The sequence below is a fragment of the Trichechus manatus genome, unplaced genomic scaffold (genome assembly GCF_000243295.1).
Source record: "Trichechus manatus latirostris isolate Lorelei unplaced genomic scaffold, TriManLat1.0 scaffold00077, whole genome shotgun sequence".
Lineage (NCBI taxonomy): Eukaryota > Metazoa > Chordata > Mammalia > Sirenia > Trichechidae > Trichechus > Trichechus manatus.
In genome coordinates, this window is record NW_004444013.1 from 11,434,571 (window position 1) to 11,451,009 (window position 16,439).

The 16,439-nt window shown below is 45.5% G+C and overlaps 2 protein-coding genes across 4 annotated transcripts in view; both read right to left on the minus strand.

Moving 5' to 3' along the window:
* Positions 1-5,673, minus strand: part of LOC101354524 (radial spoke head 10 homolog B) — a 113,361-nt gene extending 107,688 nt beyond the window's left edge. Inside the window, exons 1-2 of the mRNA XM_004380816.2 lie at positions 5,126-5,673; positions 2,231-2,306 (exon numbers count right to left, since the gene is read on the minus strand). Of these exons, the coding sequence (XP_004380873.1) occupies positions 2,231-2,306; positions 5,126-5,382 (333 nt within the window). The 5' untranslated portion in view covers positions 5,383-5,673. The remainder of the gene's footprint in view (positions 1-2,230; positions 2,307-5,125) is intronic.
* Positions 5,674-9,694: 4,021 nt separating this feature from the next.
* Positions 9,695-16,439, minus strand: part of PMS2 (PMS1 homolog 2, mismatch repair system component) — a 65,626-nt gene continuing 58,881 nt past the window's right edge. For 2 of the 3 annotated variants that reach the window (XM_023735344.1, XM_023735343.1), the window contains one exon: positions 9,695-10,253. In XM_023735344.1, the coding sequence (XP_023591112.1) occupies positions 10,110-10,253 (144 nt within the window). In that variant the 3' untranslated portion in view covers positions 9,695-10,109. The remainder of the gene's footprint in view (positions 10,254-16,439) is intronic. The other variant, XM_004380817.2, reaches the window with a different exon arrangement.

A 16,439-nucleotide genomic window follows, 5' to 3' on the forward strand; every position in this document is an offset into this window, starting at 1 on the left:
GAAGTTTACAAAGCTAGCAGCTGGCAGTGGGTATGGATGCGATCGGCTATCAACAGAAGGTGTTGGGGATAGGCCGTCCATGCTGAGTGACCAGGGAACTGCATCCCCAACAGCACTGAGACAGACACCTTTGGGGCTGTAAGAGCTACAATCCTGTCTTCAGTAGCCTGGGACAGGGTGTATTCTGTAATGAGTCCAAGCAGTACTTGAGCACTGGGTGTGGTTTTGAACTGTACATACACCAAACCTGTTGCCAGCAAGTCAACTCTGACTCGTTACTGAGTAGAACTGCTCCATAGGGTTTTCTTGGCTGGAATCTTTATTTCTTTTTGTTGTTGTTAATAGACACAGCAGGACATACACCAATAATTTCTACATATACAATTCAAGTGATATGGATTACATTCAAGTTGTGCAACCATTCTCACCCTCCTTTTCTGAATTGTTCCTACTCATTAACATAAACTCACTGCCCCCTAAGTTTCCTATATAATCTTTCAAGTTGCTGTAGTCAATTTGATCCCATATAGATAATTCTTCAAAAGGGCAGAATGTTCAAGGCAGACATTCTTTACTAGTTAAGCTATCATTTGGTTTTAAGAAGACTTCAGGGGATGTTTTTGGTTTAAAGTTTAAAGATTATATTCAGGGGTTCACCCAGCCTCAATGGCTCCAGAAAGTCTGGATTCCAGAAGAATTTGAAATTCAGTTCCATATTTTCCCCCTTTTGATCAGGATTCTTCTATAGAATCTTTGATCAAAACATTCAGTAATGGTAGCTCAGGCCCTTCCAGTTCTTCTGGTCTCATGGCAAAGGAGGCAGTTGTTCATGGAGACAATTAGCCACACATTCCATTTCCTCCTCTTATTTCTAACTCTCCTTCTTCCTCTGTTGCTCCAGGCAAATACTGGCTGTAATCTTAACAGATACAGATCACCAGGCCTTTTCTTCATGGTGCCACTGGGCAAGTTCCAACTGCCAACCTTTCGGTTAGTAGATGAGTGTAAACGATTTGCATCCCCCAGTGACCTTGGTCATACATCAGGACTATGTATAAACACCCCAGGGATGAGAGAAGATACTGCTCAGGTATATGAAACACTTTGAATGTCATAGTAAAGGCCAGATAAGTTGTGGAACTTCATGAATATTCATGAATGTCTTAATGAATGTTATTTTCCACTTTAATGAATAGTAAATGAATAGCCATTTTAAGGGATGAATTTTAATGAATGTTATTTTAGTGAATATTATTCATGATAATGAACAGTATTTTAATGAATTATTCAGCCATTATAAATGGTGTTTTTGAAGAGTTTTTATGACATATGAAAATGAACATGTTGAATGCTAAGGGGAAAAATCAGCCTACTAAAACTCATGCCTTATGACCTCAACTACAAAAATTTGCCCTTCCATAATAAGCACATATTTCTTTGATAATCAGAATGAACAAATGAATAAATAAAAATCTTCAGTAGGGCGTTAATAATGAAGGCAATAATGCATCCAACAATTATGAACAGTTACAAATCACAAATTAAAACACTAAGTAATGTTAAAAACAACAATTATGATAACTAGGCAGCAATACAGAGAGATTCATAAAGTGAAAAAAGATTTAAAATGTTATCTACAAAACTAATATACATATGTAAAAATGCTGATACATTTATTCAAAAAATAAAAGGGGCTAGCAAAATGAAAACGTTTATGGCAACAGGATGGTGAGACTGGGACTTTATTCATTCTTTAGTTAAGTGGCCTTAATGCTGTTGGTATGATAAATAAAAACCAGGAAAAGAACAATTTTTAAAATGACGACTCCAGTTATATTGTTTTTAGTTGCTGTTGAGTCAATTCTGACTCATGGCGACCCCGTAAGTGTCAGAATAGAGCTGCACTCCGTAGGGTTTTCAAGGCTGTGACCTTTTGGAAGCAGATCACCAGGCCTGTCTTCCGAGGCATCTCTGGGTAGGTTTGAGCCGCCAACCTTTTGGCTAGTAATCAAGTGCTTAACTATTTGCACCACCCAGGGATGCTCACTCCAGTTATAAAGAAGCATATTTCTACCTTAAGTATAAAGTAGTCAGAGTTCAAAATAAAATCAGCACAAAGTATTTCCAGTTTCTTTTGAAGAATCAATGGACATTACTGAAGATGCAAATCCAAAGCTATCACCCCACACCCTCCTCCCCACCTTACCAGTTCCCAAAATATAAAACTCACGTGGTAGATACAACCTCCCTGAAAGACTGCGAATCCTTCACCCTCGTACAGCCCACGGACTTTCTCCCCTTCGTAGCTACAAAGAGATAAAGCTCGAGCTAATGAATGATGCCAACAAACCTCACTGACAGAGGGTTAAAAACATGGAATTAGCATCACTGAGGGGGTACAAGTAATATCTCACACTCATTCATTCACTCAACAAACACGTCCGATGCCACGAGGGGCTCTTCCTCCTCTAAGTACCGGGGACAGAGCTGTGGACAAGCTGGGAACGTTTCTGCCCTCAGGAGCTTCTAGTCCATGAAGGGGAGACAGAAAATAAACAAGGGAGCAAAAGAGCAAGATAATTCCAGATCGTGTTCAGTTTTTATGGAAGATAATCAGGTAATGGGACTGGGCGTGATGAGGAAGTGGCTACTGTTATACAGGCGGTCAGGGTGAAGGCCTCTCTGAGGTTAAGATTTGTACTGAAACCCAAACAATATGAAACAGCCATGAGAAGGACCCTGGGAAGAGAATCCCAGGCAGAGGAAAGGCAAGTGCAAAGGGCCTGAGGCAGGGAAGAGCCTGGCATCTCCAGCTCAGCAAACAGAAAGGAGAGCAGTACAGCTGGAACACACGGAATGAGGCGGGAGGGAAGGAGAAGAGAGGAAGGGCAGAAGCCAGATAGGGTGGGCTTTGTAGGCTGTGAGAAAGACTTGGAATAAAACCCAAAGCTCTATGAGGACTTATCTGAGTGTTTTCAGAGGCGAGTTGGACAAGATCAGATTTAGGCGTTAAAAAGATCCCGCCGGATGCTGTGAGGAGACAAGTGAAGAAGCTGCTGCAGTTGCACCGAGAGCTCATGGTGGCGGACAACTGCTTGGTGGGGGAAATGGAAGGGAAAAGAAACGAAGGTTAAGACATTCTGGACACAGAGTCAGCAAGGTTTGCTGATGGGGAAAGGAGAAATCAGGAACAAAAAAACAAATTAGTGGCTGTGGAGTCAACTCTGACTCACGGCGACTACATGTGTGTCAGGGTAGAACTTCGCTCCCCAGGGTTTTCAGTGGCTGATATTTTGGAAGTAGATCAACAGGCCTTTCTTCTGAGACGCTTCTGGGGAGACTCTAACCTCCAACCTTTCGGTTAGCAGCCGAGTGCCTTAACCATCGGCACCACCCAGGGACTCCAGATCAAAAACCCAAACCAAATCAAACCTGTTGCCCTTTAGTCGATTCTGGCTCATGGCAACCCTAGGTGTAACAAGTAGAACTGTTCCATAGGATTTTCTTGGCTGTAATCTTAATGGAAGCAGATCACCAGGCCTTTCTTCCACAGTGCTGCTGGGTGGGTTCGAACCACCAACCTTTAGGTTAATAGTTGAGTGCAAACACTTGCACCACCTAGGGACCTGGATCAAGCACAGTGCTCTGGTTCTGAGCTCAGGACTGGGTGGATGAGGCCGTGAGGTAGGTGAAGGGAAAAACACAAGGAGCTTGTGATCATCAAGACTAAACGGGCTTATCCCAAAAATCCCAGGAAGATTCAATAAGAGAATATCTATGAACATGATTCATTGTATCAGCAAATTAAAGAAGAAAAATCTTATATGATTAGATACAATTCATCTATCATTTCTAAGCATGTTCTAAGTTAAAAAAAACCAAACCCGTTGCCATTGAGTTGATTCCAACTCATAGTGACCCTATAGGACAAAGCAGAACTGCCCCGTAGGGTTTCCAAGGCTGGTGGATTCAAACTGCTGACCAACTGGTTAGCAGCTGAGCTCTTTAAAGGTAAATAAGAGCAGAAATTTCCAAGACAGAACAGACAATCGAAAAGCAGTGGAAAACGGAGCATGAAAGAGGTAGCCCCCAGAGTCATGAAGGAGCAGTCCAGGGGCTATGGGCTGCTCGCCCGCACAGCACAGACACACCTTAAAACAGGAGTGGCTTTCTGAGGTGGAAGAGAAACCATGTGGTGAGAGTAAAAATGCATGAGCGCCTTACCCATTGCAGCCTCCGTGGGAAACAGTCTGGCAGTTCCTCAGAAAGTCAAATACAGAACTACCATATGACCCTGAAGTCCCAGTCCTAGGTATACACCCAGAAGAAGTGAAGGCAGAAATGCAAACAGAAATCCATACACCAAGGTTCATTAAAGCACTTTTCACAACAGCCCAATGTGGAAACAGCCTGAATGTCCATCAACAGACGAATGGATAAACAAAATGTGTTCTATCTATACAATGGAATACTACTCAGCCATGAAGAGAAATGAAGTCCCAATGCATGCCACCACATGGATGAGCCTTGAAAACATAATGCTGAGAGAAGTCAGTCAGTCACAAAAGGGCAAACACTGTATGATCTCATTTATACAAGATGAGAAACAAAGATTATTAGTGGTTACCAAGGGAGGGAGGAGGGGGAAAGGTGGAGCTGCTAAGGGGGCACTGAGTTTATGAATGGTAGTGGGATAATTCAGAAAAGGATAGCGAGAATGTTTGCATGATATGAAGAATGTAATCAATGTCACTGAATTTTACATGTAGAAATCTTTGAATTAGTAATGCTTTGGTATATATTTTCACCACAATTTAAAAAAATGCATAAGGGGAATCCCTGGGTGGTACACATGGTTAACTTTCTTGGCTGCTAACCAAAAGGCAGGAGGTTTGCATCTACCTACAGGTGCCCCAGAAGAAAGGCCTGGCGATCTACTTCTGAAAAATGAGCCATTGAAAACCCTACGGAGCACAGTTCTACTCTGACACATATGAGGTTACCACGAGTCAGAGTCAACTCGGTGGCAAAAAAAAGGATGATGATTCCTACCCTTGAAAAAAAGTGAAATTTCAAAAAATGACCAACTCAAACCATTAAACGCTAGTACACACATTAAAATTACCTTTCCACTATGAGTCTGGTCAGAATGGGCTCTTCGTATTGAGTGGCGTCTTCATTCTGCTCATCCTCTTTTTTCAACTCTCTTTTGGGTCCTGTTTCACTGGGCTGTTTTTCCAACTGTGAGGCAGCACTTGGGGACATTTCTTGCCGTACGGCACTGCCATCTTGTTTGGAAACCTCTGGATAATCACTGATAGATGAAGGCGAGCGGGCCGTCTTGTCTCCTTTTTTATCTGTTTTTTTCTTTTCTTTCACCATTGCCTTTAGAAAACTTTAAGTTTCCTTTATACATATATATACTTATGTGTCAAATGATTCCTTTGTTTGAGAGCTGTCTGTTTCAAAGCACTGATGAGTTTTATCTGAAAAATAAAAATTATTTATAAATACTTGGTGTTTTCACTTATTAAATTTTTAGCTTTACAACATAATGTCATTATTCTAAATCTGAAAAATTAATTGCAAGTATCACAGTGTATAAAAATAATACAATTTTCATATTGCTTTGGTTGTTCCTATTTTCTTCCATCAATGCACCTCATGCATAGCCACCACCCATCTGTCAGTGGAGGCTTACATATTGCTATGATGCTGAACAGGTCTCAGTGGAGCTTCCAGACTAAGATGGACTAGGAAGAAAAGCCTGGTGATCTATTTCCAAAAATCAGCCAATGAAAACTGTATGGATCACAACGGTCTGATCCACAGCCGATCATAGGGGTGGTGCAGGACCCGGTAGCATTTTGTTATGTTGTGCATAGGTTGCCATGAGTCAGGGGCCAACTCAACAGAAGCTAACAACCACCATTTTTTTTTAATTGGAATCAGCTGTCTAACATTTTCTCTTTTCAAATAGTGTTCCGGTAAGAAGGGTGATCCTATGAATGAAAAATGGCTAACCTCTAAGGTCCTGCCCGTACCCACTGCAGCTGAATCAATTCCAACTCCTGGGGACCCCATGTTTGCAGAATAGGACAGCTCCATAGGGTTTTCTTGGCTATAATCTTTACAGAAGCAGATGGCCAGGCCTTTCTTCTGTGGTACTGCTGGGTGGGTTCTAAACACCAACTAAGCACAAACTGTTTGCACCACCTAGAGACCTTCTCTAAGGTCCTGTGTCCTGCCAATTCATATCTCCCAAGCCCTTCTCTTACTATGCCTGCACAGTAAAGAGCTCAAGAGCAGGGCTCAGGCTCCTGTGCTGCCGCTTACCAGCATGCATCCTTGAGCAAATCACTTAGTCTCGTTCTGCCTCAGATATCAAATAGGCATAATAATAGTACCTTTTCTCGGTATAAGGATTCAGTGAGACGATGCACAGAAAATCCCAGAAGTGCAGGATAGGACGCAAGGCCAGTGCTCAGTAAATGAGGTGATTATTTTATGTCACGTCCCTGTTTTTGAATTTGAAATCACTGGCTGCCTACTCTCTAATACAGTACTACCATTTACTGAACGCCTCTTACATTCCAGACAAGAAACGATGTGCTAACAATTTGCCCAAGGACACAGAGCTGAGGGTAGGGCTTCAAAGCCACAGATTTCAGGGCCCTCCAGAACTGGCCCCACTGAAAGCGCCCCAGTTCATCTCGCAGGACGCACAGACCTGGAGCGCAAGGCACGGTCTGGTCCATCTTCATACGCCCGCCCGAGGCATGCAGTGGGTGCCCACACCCTCCTCTGCCCACCGCAGCACAATCCCAGCTCTAGGTGGAGCAGCACGGCCCTGCTGCGCCTGTCCCTTCAAAGTCCCAGGGCTCTTTCCAGGCCTGCCCGGACCCCTGATCCAGGACAACCTGCCCTCACTCCCAACTCGGTCAGGACTTTACTGTCTGGTCCTCTATCAGCGAGATTTAAACTACAAATAGAGCAGTTTATGTTTCTTATTGTGTGTGTCCTATCAGTTTTCTGTTTTTTTTTTTTTTTTTTTCCGTTCTCCCTGGCTCAAGACCTTGTTATTACACGACGGTATTGGTTGCAAACAGCCCCGTGTTATTTTGCACCAGGCAATACAAATGGGCTCCCCGAACTGTTCTCCCGTTTCAAGGGCCCTCCTTGCCCGTCACACACGTGCTCAGGTTCAAGGAGGCTGCCTCTGTCTGGTAATGTCTGGTAGCAGCGGAGAGAGAACCTTTCATTCACCTCGCTCCGGACCCAGAGAGTCGGGAAGGCCTGGGCAGAAGCGGCAGGGCCAGCCCGCGTCCGGTCTCCAGGCAACCACCACCGGCCGCCACGGCCACCCCGCCCACGTCGCGCTCTTAAAGGGACCGCTGCCCTTTCCCCCTCCACCCCACCCCCGCGCACAATTTCCACGCTCTTAGGGAAACTACCAACAGTCCTGCTCCCCTTGCGCTTTTAAAGGGAAGGCCGCACCCCACTCCTCTCAGGCCCTTCTGAGTGCAGCTAGCCTTACCGCCCACATCCTGCTATTAAAGGGGCCGCCACCGACGCAACAGTGCCCGGCTCAAGGAGACCTCCGCCCACCACCTATCCCGCTCTCTTAAAGGGGCAGCCTCCCCCTCCGCCCATCATGCGCTCTTACAGGGACCAGTGCTGGTCCCACCCACTCCATGGTATTAAAGAGATCACGGCCCACCTCACCCATCCCGCGCTCTTTTGGGGGGTGTTGCCCACCCCTCAGGAGCCCTGTGGTGCACCGGTTAAGAGCTTGGCTGCTAACCAAAAGGTCGGCAGTTCTAATCCACCGGCTGCTCCTTAGAAACCCTATGGGGCAGTTCTACTCTGTCCTACGGGGTCGCTATGAGTCAGAATCAACTCCATGGCAAAGGGTTTGTTTTTTTTGGCCCACCCCTCAAAGAGCGCTGCTGGCGCAGTGGTTAAGCGCCCAGCTGCTAACCAAAAGGTCAGCGGTTGGAACCCACCAGCCCCTCTGCGGGAGAAAAGATGTTGCAGCCTGCTTCCCTAAAGATTGTTGTTGTTGTTAGGTACTATGAGTGGGTTCCAACCCACAGAGACTCTATGAACAACAGAACAAAAACACTGCCCGGTTCTGCGCCATCCTCACAATCGTTGCCATGTTTGACCCATTGTTGCAGCCACTGTATCAATCCATCTCGTTGACGGTCTTCTTCTTTTGCTGACCCTTAACCCAGCATCCACAAAGATTACCCCCGTTGCCGTCGAGTCGATTCCGACTCATGGCGACCCTCAAAGATTACAGCTTTGGAAATCCTATAGAGCAGTTCTCTCTCGGTGAGTCAGAATCAGCTCCACTGGCGACCGGCTTCGTTTTGGTTTTTGACCCACCCTTCCCGCCCAGCGCTCTTAAAGGAACCGCCCCCAGCTCCGCCCACCTCACTCTCTTAAAGGGGCCGCCGCGTCTGCTCATGGCGCGTCCAAAACTCAGCTAAAAATCAGTATTCTGTCCTGGCCCAGAAGGCCGAGTGGAAAGACCTGGAATCTGGAGTTGGATGCACTTGACCAGGGTACTCCCAGCTCAGCTAATCGCTCGGTAGCCTCTCAGCCTGTTTCTTCACCGGGAAACACAAATAATTCATACATTGGTTTTCCACTGCTACTGGAACAATTACAGCAAACTTAGTGGCTTATAGCAACACTAATTCATTACTTTGCAGTTATGTCAAAGTCTGACAGGGAGGTTCCTCATGGAACTTCCTTGCCTCTCCCAACTTCTATAGGCCCCCGTATCCCGTGGTTAGCAACCCTTCAACCATCTTCAAAGGCTCTCTGGCCCAGCTGGGAAAGCGTCTTCACTTTTAAGAACTGGTGTGATTAGACAGGGCCCACCTGCGTAACCCAAAACATTCTCCAGTCTCAAGATCCTTAATCACGCATGCAGAGCCCCCTTTGCCAAGTAAGGCAAAATTCTCACAGCAGCTGGGGATTAGGACACAGCCATTTTGGGGGGTACTGTTATTCTGCCTAACTTGCAGGTTCTTGTGGTTATTAAAGGATATCCTGCAGACGATACACCAGCATACAGCCTGGTAGAGTAAGTGGCAATAATTATTGCTTCTCATTACATTGAAGAAACTCTCAGTTTAGGGATGGAAGCCCCTTTCCTAGCAGATCCATGGTCTGGAATGACGTGAGGGAAGGGCGCCCACACGTGTCCTCACTGTACCGCAACTGCTCTTTGAATTCCACCGACAGCATTTGTCCATTTTTGGGACAAGACTCCATAAAAAACTATCGGACAAGACTGCAGGGACTGTATCTGCAGTATCATTCAGGGGCAGTGATGAGAAGATCCCAAGGTCACACAAGGAGCCCTGGTGGTGATAAACGGTTAAGCACTCGGCTGCTAACTGAAAGGTCGAAAGATGGACAGTGTTTGAACCCAAAACCCACCAGTGGCTCTGCGGGAGAAAAGACCTGGCAACCGCTCCTGTAAGGATTACAGCCTAGGAAACCCTATGGGGCAGTTCTACTCTGTCACATGGGGTCTCTATAAGTTAGAGTCGACAGCATACAACTGTAACAGCAACAGGTTACACCCAAGGAAACCAAATCACAGTATTAAAGTTACATAAAATTCAAAATCTTTTATTTCCCCCTGCCTAGAATGGGGCTTTGCCACACTGGCTGCACTGGGGAACGCTTACAAAGAGTTACCTGGGTCCCACTCAAGTCATTTTCTTCTAGCAGGGAAGAGTAGTCCCCTTGCATTTTTGGATTATTACTTTCTAAAATTCAGTGTGCATCAGGGTTGAGAACCATGAAACCAAAAGGACTATAATTTTAAATTCATGAAATTAAACCAACACAAATTTAATCACCATAAAAGGCTGAAAGCTGAGACCAAATTACATCAGACCGGAGCAGAAGTCTGGGGAGCTTCCACAGTCCTTATTTTATGTGTAACAAAAAAATGTTGCAAGCAATGCCCCACCTGGTTTGACCTTTTCAAAGGACTCAGGATAATGTTTGTTAGTTAAAACACTGCCTTTCAAAAGAGAAGAATCTGCAACACAATCCATAATTCTATAAAATAAGAACGCTGATTAGTTTTGAGAAACAACATCCAAACTGGCGATGTGTCTCATGGTTGGTCTTCCGTGGGGGCAGTTCCAGGGATGGTCCATCTCGCCCATGTGGGTGATGAGCTTCTTCATCTCACTTGTGTTAAGAGCCGTTCCAATCATCACCTAAGCATGAGACACAAAGGTTAAAATTCCTTCCAATTCGAACCCCTTGCTGAGAATTTGCATTTCCACCCCAGATATACAGATTCAGAATCTACACTTTAACAAGATCCCCAGGTGATTCTTATGTATAATACATTGCGAGACCCATCGCTCTGATGGTGGTTCTCAGAATTGGTCCCTAACCAGCAGCATTAGCATCACCTGGGAACTTGCTGTTGTTAGGTGCCGTCTAGTCGGTTCCAACTCACAGCAACCCTGTGTACAACAGAACGAAACACCGCCCAGTCCTGTGCCATCCTCACAATCATTGTTATGCTTGAGCCCATTGTTGCAGCCACTGTGTCAATCCATCTCATTGAGGGTCTTCCTCTTTTTCCTGATTCTCTGCTTTACCAAGCATGATGTCTCCGCTGCCCTCCTTCCCAGCCTCCCTTGCCAAGGTCTCCCTGCTTCCTCTTGGCCCCAACAATCTGTTCTCCACTCGGCAGCCAGCAGTTCTTTCAAAATGTGTGTCAGATCATGTTGCTGCTCTCCGCGCCTCTCCCTTCTCATCCAAATAAAAGCACAAGTCCAGCACCTGGCTTGTCCCCTGACCTTTGCCACTACCTGCAGGCTGGGTCCCTCCACCTCCACTCCAGCCACGCTGGCCCCTTCCCCCTGTGCTGGGTTGGAAAGCAAGCGTCTGCTGCAGGACCTTGGCATAGCCTGCCCCTGGTCCTGGAACACCCTTCCCCAGACACCTGCCTGTCTCACTTCCTCTCTGATTCATGTGTCCCATCTAATCTCAGTGAAACAGCACTCATCGTCCACCACTCCCTGCCGCCCCTCTTGTCTCACTATCTGACAGATACACGTGGAGATGAGCTGACTCCACAGTAAGTGCAGAGAAACTGAGACCCTGAGAAACGAGGGCAGATGGGGAGAGGGGATGAACCTGAGCCTACCAGTCACCTTCTTTCTCCCCAGAAGACACTAAGTGCCCCCACATGCCAGGCACCGTCCAGGGCAGGACACAGAGCAAGCAGACAGACTGTGAACCAGTTCACAGGGAAACAGGACAGTTATGACACGGGGCTGTGACCATGTGTGGGGAGGGCCTGAGGACTGGAAGAAGCCAGGTATGTGGAGAGCAGAGGTGGAAAAGCCAGGCTGATGGAGTGGCATGTACAGAGGGCATGGGGTGGGAAGGAGACCAGCCTGGTTTGGGGGAAGATGAAGCTGGAGAACCGGGCAGGGCCAGAGTGCTGGCCACGGGCAGGCTCGGCTGCGAGTGCCCCAGCGGTCTAGACTGGGACTGGAGGGAGGCGCACTCTAGCAAAAGGGGCCTCTTGGATATTGATGAAGAAGCCCCAGTGGCAAAGTGGTTAAAGTGCTCGGCTGCTAACCAAAAGGTCCGTGGTTTGAACCAACCAGCTGCTCTGCAGGAGAAAGATGTGGCAGTGTGCTTCCATAAAGATTACAGCCTTGGAAACCCAATGGAGCAGTTCTATTCTGTCCTACAGGGTCGCTATGAGTCGGAATCGACTCAACAGCAATGGGGATTTGGGATGCTGACGTGTCTGCCACGGTGGGGAGTAAAGCCTGTGGCTCTGAAGGTCTTAGGAGTCCCATTAAGAAGCAGCATTTTAAAATGCCGGCTATTAGGAAGGTCCAGTCCCAGCTCTAACGCTTGCTCACAAACCTAGGCTTGAAGATCAAGGTTAGGTTTTTATCAGAGAAATATCTTCGGCTAGAAGTTGGACCCTGGTCTTCTCTGCCCTAATCAAACACTTCCCTTGGATAATGTCAAGAAATCCCGTGGCAGTAATGCCACCTACAATTTTACCCTGACTCTCCTCTGGGCTCCAGACTCGTCTTTGTCGATTTCCAGACAAATGCACATGACTGTCTAACTGGATCTCAAATACAGCACATAACTCTAATTCCACCCACCCCCAAGTGACTATTATTCAAATTTACGCACTAGCCACGAAGGCCAAAGTTGAAGAAATTGAAGATTTTCAGCAACTTCTGCAGTCTGAAATTGATCAAACATGCAATCAGGATGCACTGATAATTACCGGTGATTGAAATGCGAAAGGTGGAAACAAAGGATCGGTAGTTGGAAGATAGGGCCTTGATGACAGAAACTGTGCCGGAGATCGCATGATAGATTTTTGCAAGACCAACGACTTATTCATTCCAAATACCTTTTTTCAACAACATAAACGGCAACTATACACGTGGACCTCGCCAGATAGAATACACAGGAATTAAATCAACTACAGCCGTGGAAAGAGATGATGGAAAAGTTCAATATCATCAGTTAGAATAAGACCAGGGGCCGACTGTGGAACAGACCATCAACTACTCATATCCAAGTTCATGCTGAAGCTGAAGGAAATTAGAACAAGCCCACAAGAGCCAAAACACGACCTTGAGTATATCCTACCTGAATTTAGAGACCATGTCAAGAACAGATTTGACGCACTGAACACCAATGATGGAAGACCAGACGAGTTGTGGAATGACATCAAGGACATCATACATGAAGAAAGCAAGAGGTCATTAAAAAGACAAGAAAAAAAGAAAAGACAAAAATGGATGTCAGAAGAGACTATGAAACTTGCTCTTGAATGCAGAGTAGCTAAAGCAAACGGAAGAAATGATGAAGCAAAAGAGCTGCACAGAAGATTTCAAAGGGCAGCCTAAGAAGACAAAGTAAAGTATTATAATAAAATGTGCAAAGACCTGGAGTTAGAAAACCAAAAGGGAAGAACATGGTCGGCATTTCGCAAGCTTAAAAAACTGAAGAAAAAATTCAAGCCTCAAGTTGCAACAGTAAAGGATTCTATGGGCAAAATACTGAATGATGCAAGAAGCATCAAAAGAAGATGGAAAGAATACACAGAATCACTGTACCAAAAAGAAATGGTTGACGTTCAACCATTTCAGGAGGTAGCATATGATTAAAAACCGATAGTACTGAAAGAAGAAGTCCAAGCTGCACTGAAGATAATAGTGAAAAACAAGGTTCCAGGAATTGATGGAATACCAATTAAGATGTTTCCACAAGTAAAGGAGAATGAAGAACACCAAAGTCACAACGAAAGTATCACCCCAAGAGACAGAAAGGGCCACATAAACCAGAGGCTGCATCAGCCTGAGACCAGAAGAACTAGATGGTGCCCAGCTACCACCGATGACCACTCTGACAGGGAACACAACAGAGAGTCCCTGATGGAGCAGGAGAAAAGTGGGGCGCAGAATTCAAATTCTACTAAAAAGGACAGACGTAATGGTCTGACTGAGACTGGAGGAACCCCAGAAAGCGTGTCCCCCAGACTCTCTGTCAACCCAAAACTAAAACCATTCCCGAGGCCAACTCTTCAGACAAAGATTAGACTGGACTATGGGACATAAAATGATACTCGTGAAGAGTGTGTTTTTTAGCTCAAGTAGATACATGAGACTAAATGGGTAGCTCCTGTCCAGAGGTGAGATGAGAAGGCAGAGAGGGTCAGGAGCTGGTTGAATGGACACAGAAAATCAAGGGTGGAAAGGAGGAGTGTGCTGTCACAGTATAGGGAGAGCAATTAGGGTCACGTAACAATGTATGTATAAATTTTTGTATGAGAGACTAACTTGAGTTGTAAACTTTCACTTAAAGTACAACAATAACATAAAATAAAAATAAAAAGATGTTTCCACAAACGGATGCAATGCTGGAAGAGTTCACTCATCTATACCAAGAAATTTGGAAGACAGCTACCTAGCCAACCGACTGGAAGAGATCCATAGTTATGCCTATTTCAAAGAGAGATGATCCAACCAAACGTGAAAATTATCGAACAATATCACTGATATTACACACAGGGAAAATTCTGCTGAAGATCATCAAAAGTGGTTGCAGCTGTACATCGATACAGAACTGCCAGAAATTCAAGCTGGATCAGAAGAGGACGTGGAACGAGGGATATCATTGCTGATATCAGATGGATCCTGGCTGAAAGCAGAGAATACCAGAAAGATGTTTACCTGTGTTTTACTGACTATGCAAAGGCATTTGACTGGGTGGATCATAACAAATCATGGATAACACTGCAAAGAATGGGAATTCCAGAACACTTAATTGTGCTTATGAGGAACCTGTACATAGATCAAGAGGCAGTTGTTCGAACAGAACAAGGGGATACTGCATGGTTTAAAGTCAGGAAAGGTGTGCTTCAGGGTTGTATCCTTTCACCATACCTATTCAATTTGTATGCTGAGGAAATAATCCGAGAAGCTGGACTATATGAAGAAGAAACAGGACATCAGGATTGAAGAAGACTAACAACCAGTGTTATGCAGATGACACAACCTTGCTTGCTGAAAGTAAAGGGGACTTGAAGCATTTACTGATGAAGATCAAAAACCACAGCCTTCAGTATGGATTACACCTCAACATACAGAAAACAAAAATCCTCACAACTGCACCAATAAGCAACATCACGATAAACAAAGACTGACGCTGTCGAGGATTTCATTTTACTTGGATCTACAATCAACACCCGCGGAAGCAGCAGTCAAGAAATCAAACAATGCATTGCAACGGGCAAATCTGCTGCAAAAGATCTCTTTAAAGTGTTGAAAAGCAAAGATGTCACTTTAAGGACTATAGTGTGCCTGACCCAAGCCACGGTATTTTCAATCGCCTCATACGCATGCGAAAGCTGGACATTGAATAAGGAAGACCAAAGACGAACTGGCGCCTTTGAATTATGGTGTTGGCAAAGAATACTGAGTATACTGTGGACTGCCAAAAGAACGAACAAATCCGTCTTGGAAGAAGTACAGCCAGAATGCTCCTTAGAAGCGAGGATGATGAGACTTCGTCTCACATACTTTGGACATGTTATCAGGAGGGACCAGTCCCTGGAGAAGGACATCATGCCTGGTGAAGTACAGGGTGGGTGAAAAAGAGGAAGACTCCTAACAAGATGGATTGACATAGTGGCTGCAACAATGGGCTCACGTATAAAAATGACTGTGAGGATGGTGCAGAACCTGGCAGTGTTTCGTTCTGTTGTACGCAGGGCCACTATGAGTTGGAAGTGACTCAACAGCATCTAACATCAACAACTCCAACCCCACCTACCCCCAAGTGAAAAAGCGGCTCCTCTGTCCCCACCTCCCTTATCTCAGTCAGGGCCCCCTCCTTTCTGTCTCTTCTCCACTGATGTAACCCTCTGGCGGCTCCCAGCACACGCAGAACCAACCCCAGGTCCTGCCCAGGACCAACAAGGCCCTATGGTCTGCTGTCTGGACAGCACCATGGTCTCCTCCTGTCCCTCCTCAGTCACTAGGTATTACAGAAATGACAAAGATGGCCTGCGTACTGGCCCCATGTTGTTTACTTTTTCGTAACAAGCTGATACCAGTTAGCCCTAAACAAAGACCACTGGCATCAAACTCAAATTTGTACATTTTTTTTTTTATTGTTGTAGTTTAAATGAAGTTTACATTTCAAGTTAGTCTCCCAGAGAAAATTTTATACATACCTTGTTATGTGACCCTAATTGCTCACCCCATTCTGCGAGAGCACACTCCTCTCCTTTCTGCCCGATTCCCCATGTCCATTCAACCAGCTCCTAACCCTCTCTGCCTTCACATCTCACCTCTGGACAGAAGCTGCCCCTTTGGTCTCTTGTATTTACTTCACTAAGAGGCACACGCTTCACAAGTAACACTTTATGTCCCACAGTCCAGTCCAATCCCTGTCTGAAGAGTTAGCCTTGGAAATTGTTTTAGTTCTGGGCTGAAAAGAGAATCCTGGGGTCATGCTTTCCGGGGTACCTCCAGTCTCATTCAGACCATTAAGTCTGGTCTTCTTACTAGAATTTGAGTTCTGCAACCCATCTTTCTGCTGCTCCATCAGGGACTCTCTGTTGTCTTCCCTGTCACTGGTGGTAGCCGGGCACCATCTAGTTCTTCTGGTCTCAGGACGATGAAGTCTCTAGTTTATGTGGCCCTTTCTGTCTCTTGGGCTAATGCTTTCCTTGTGTCTTTGGTGTTCTTCATTCTCCTTTACTCCAGATGGTTGGGACCAATTGACGCATCTCAGATGGCAGCTTGCAAGCTTTTAAGACCCCAGATGCCACTCACCAAAGTAGGATGCAGAAAATTTTCTTAATAAGCTTTGTTATGCCAATTGACCTAGATGTC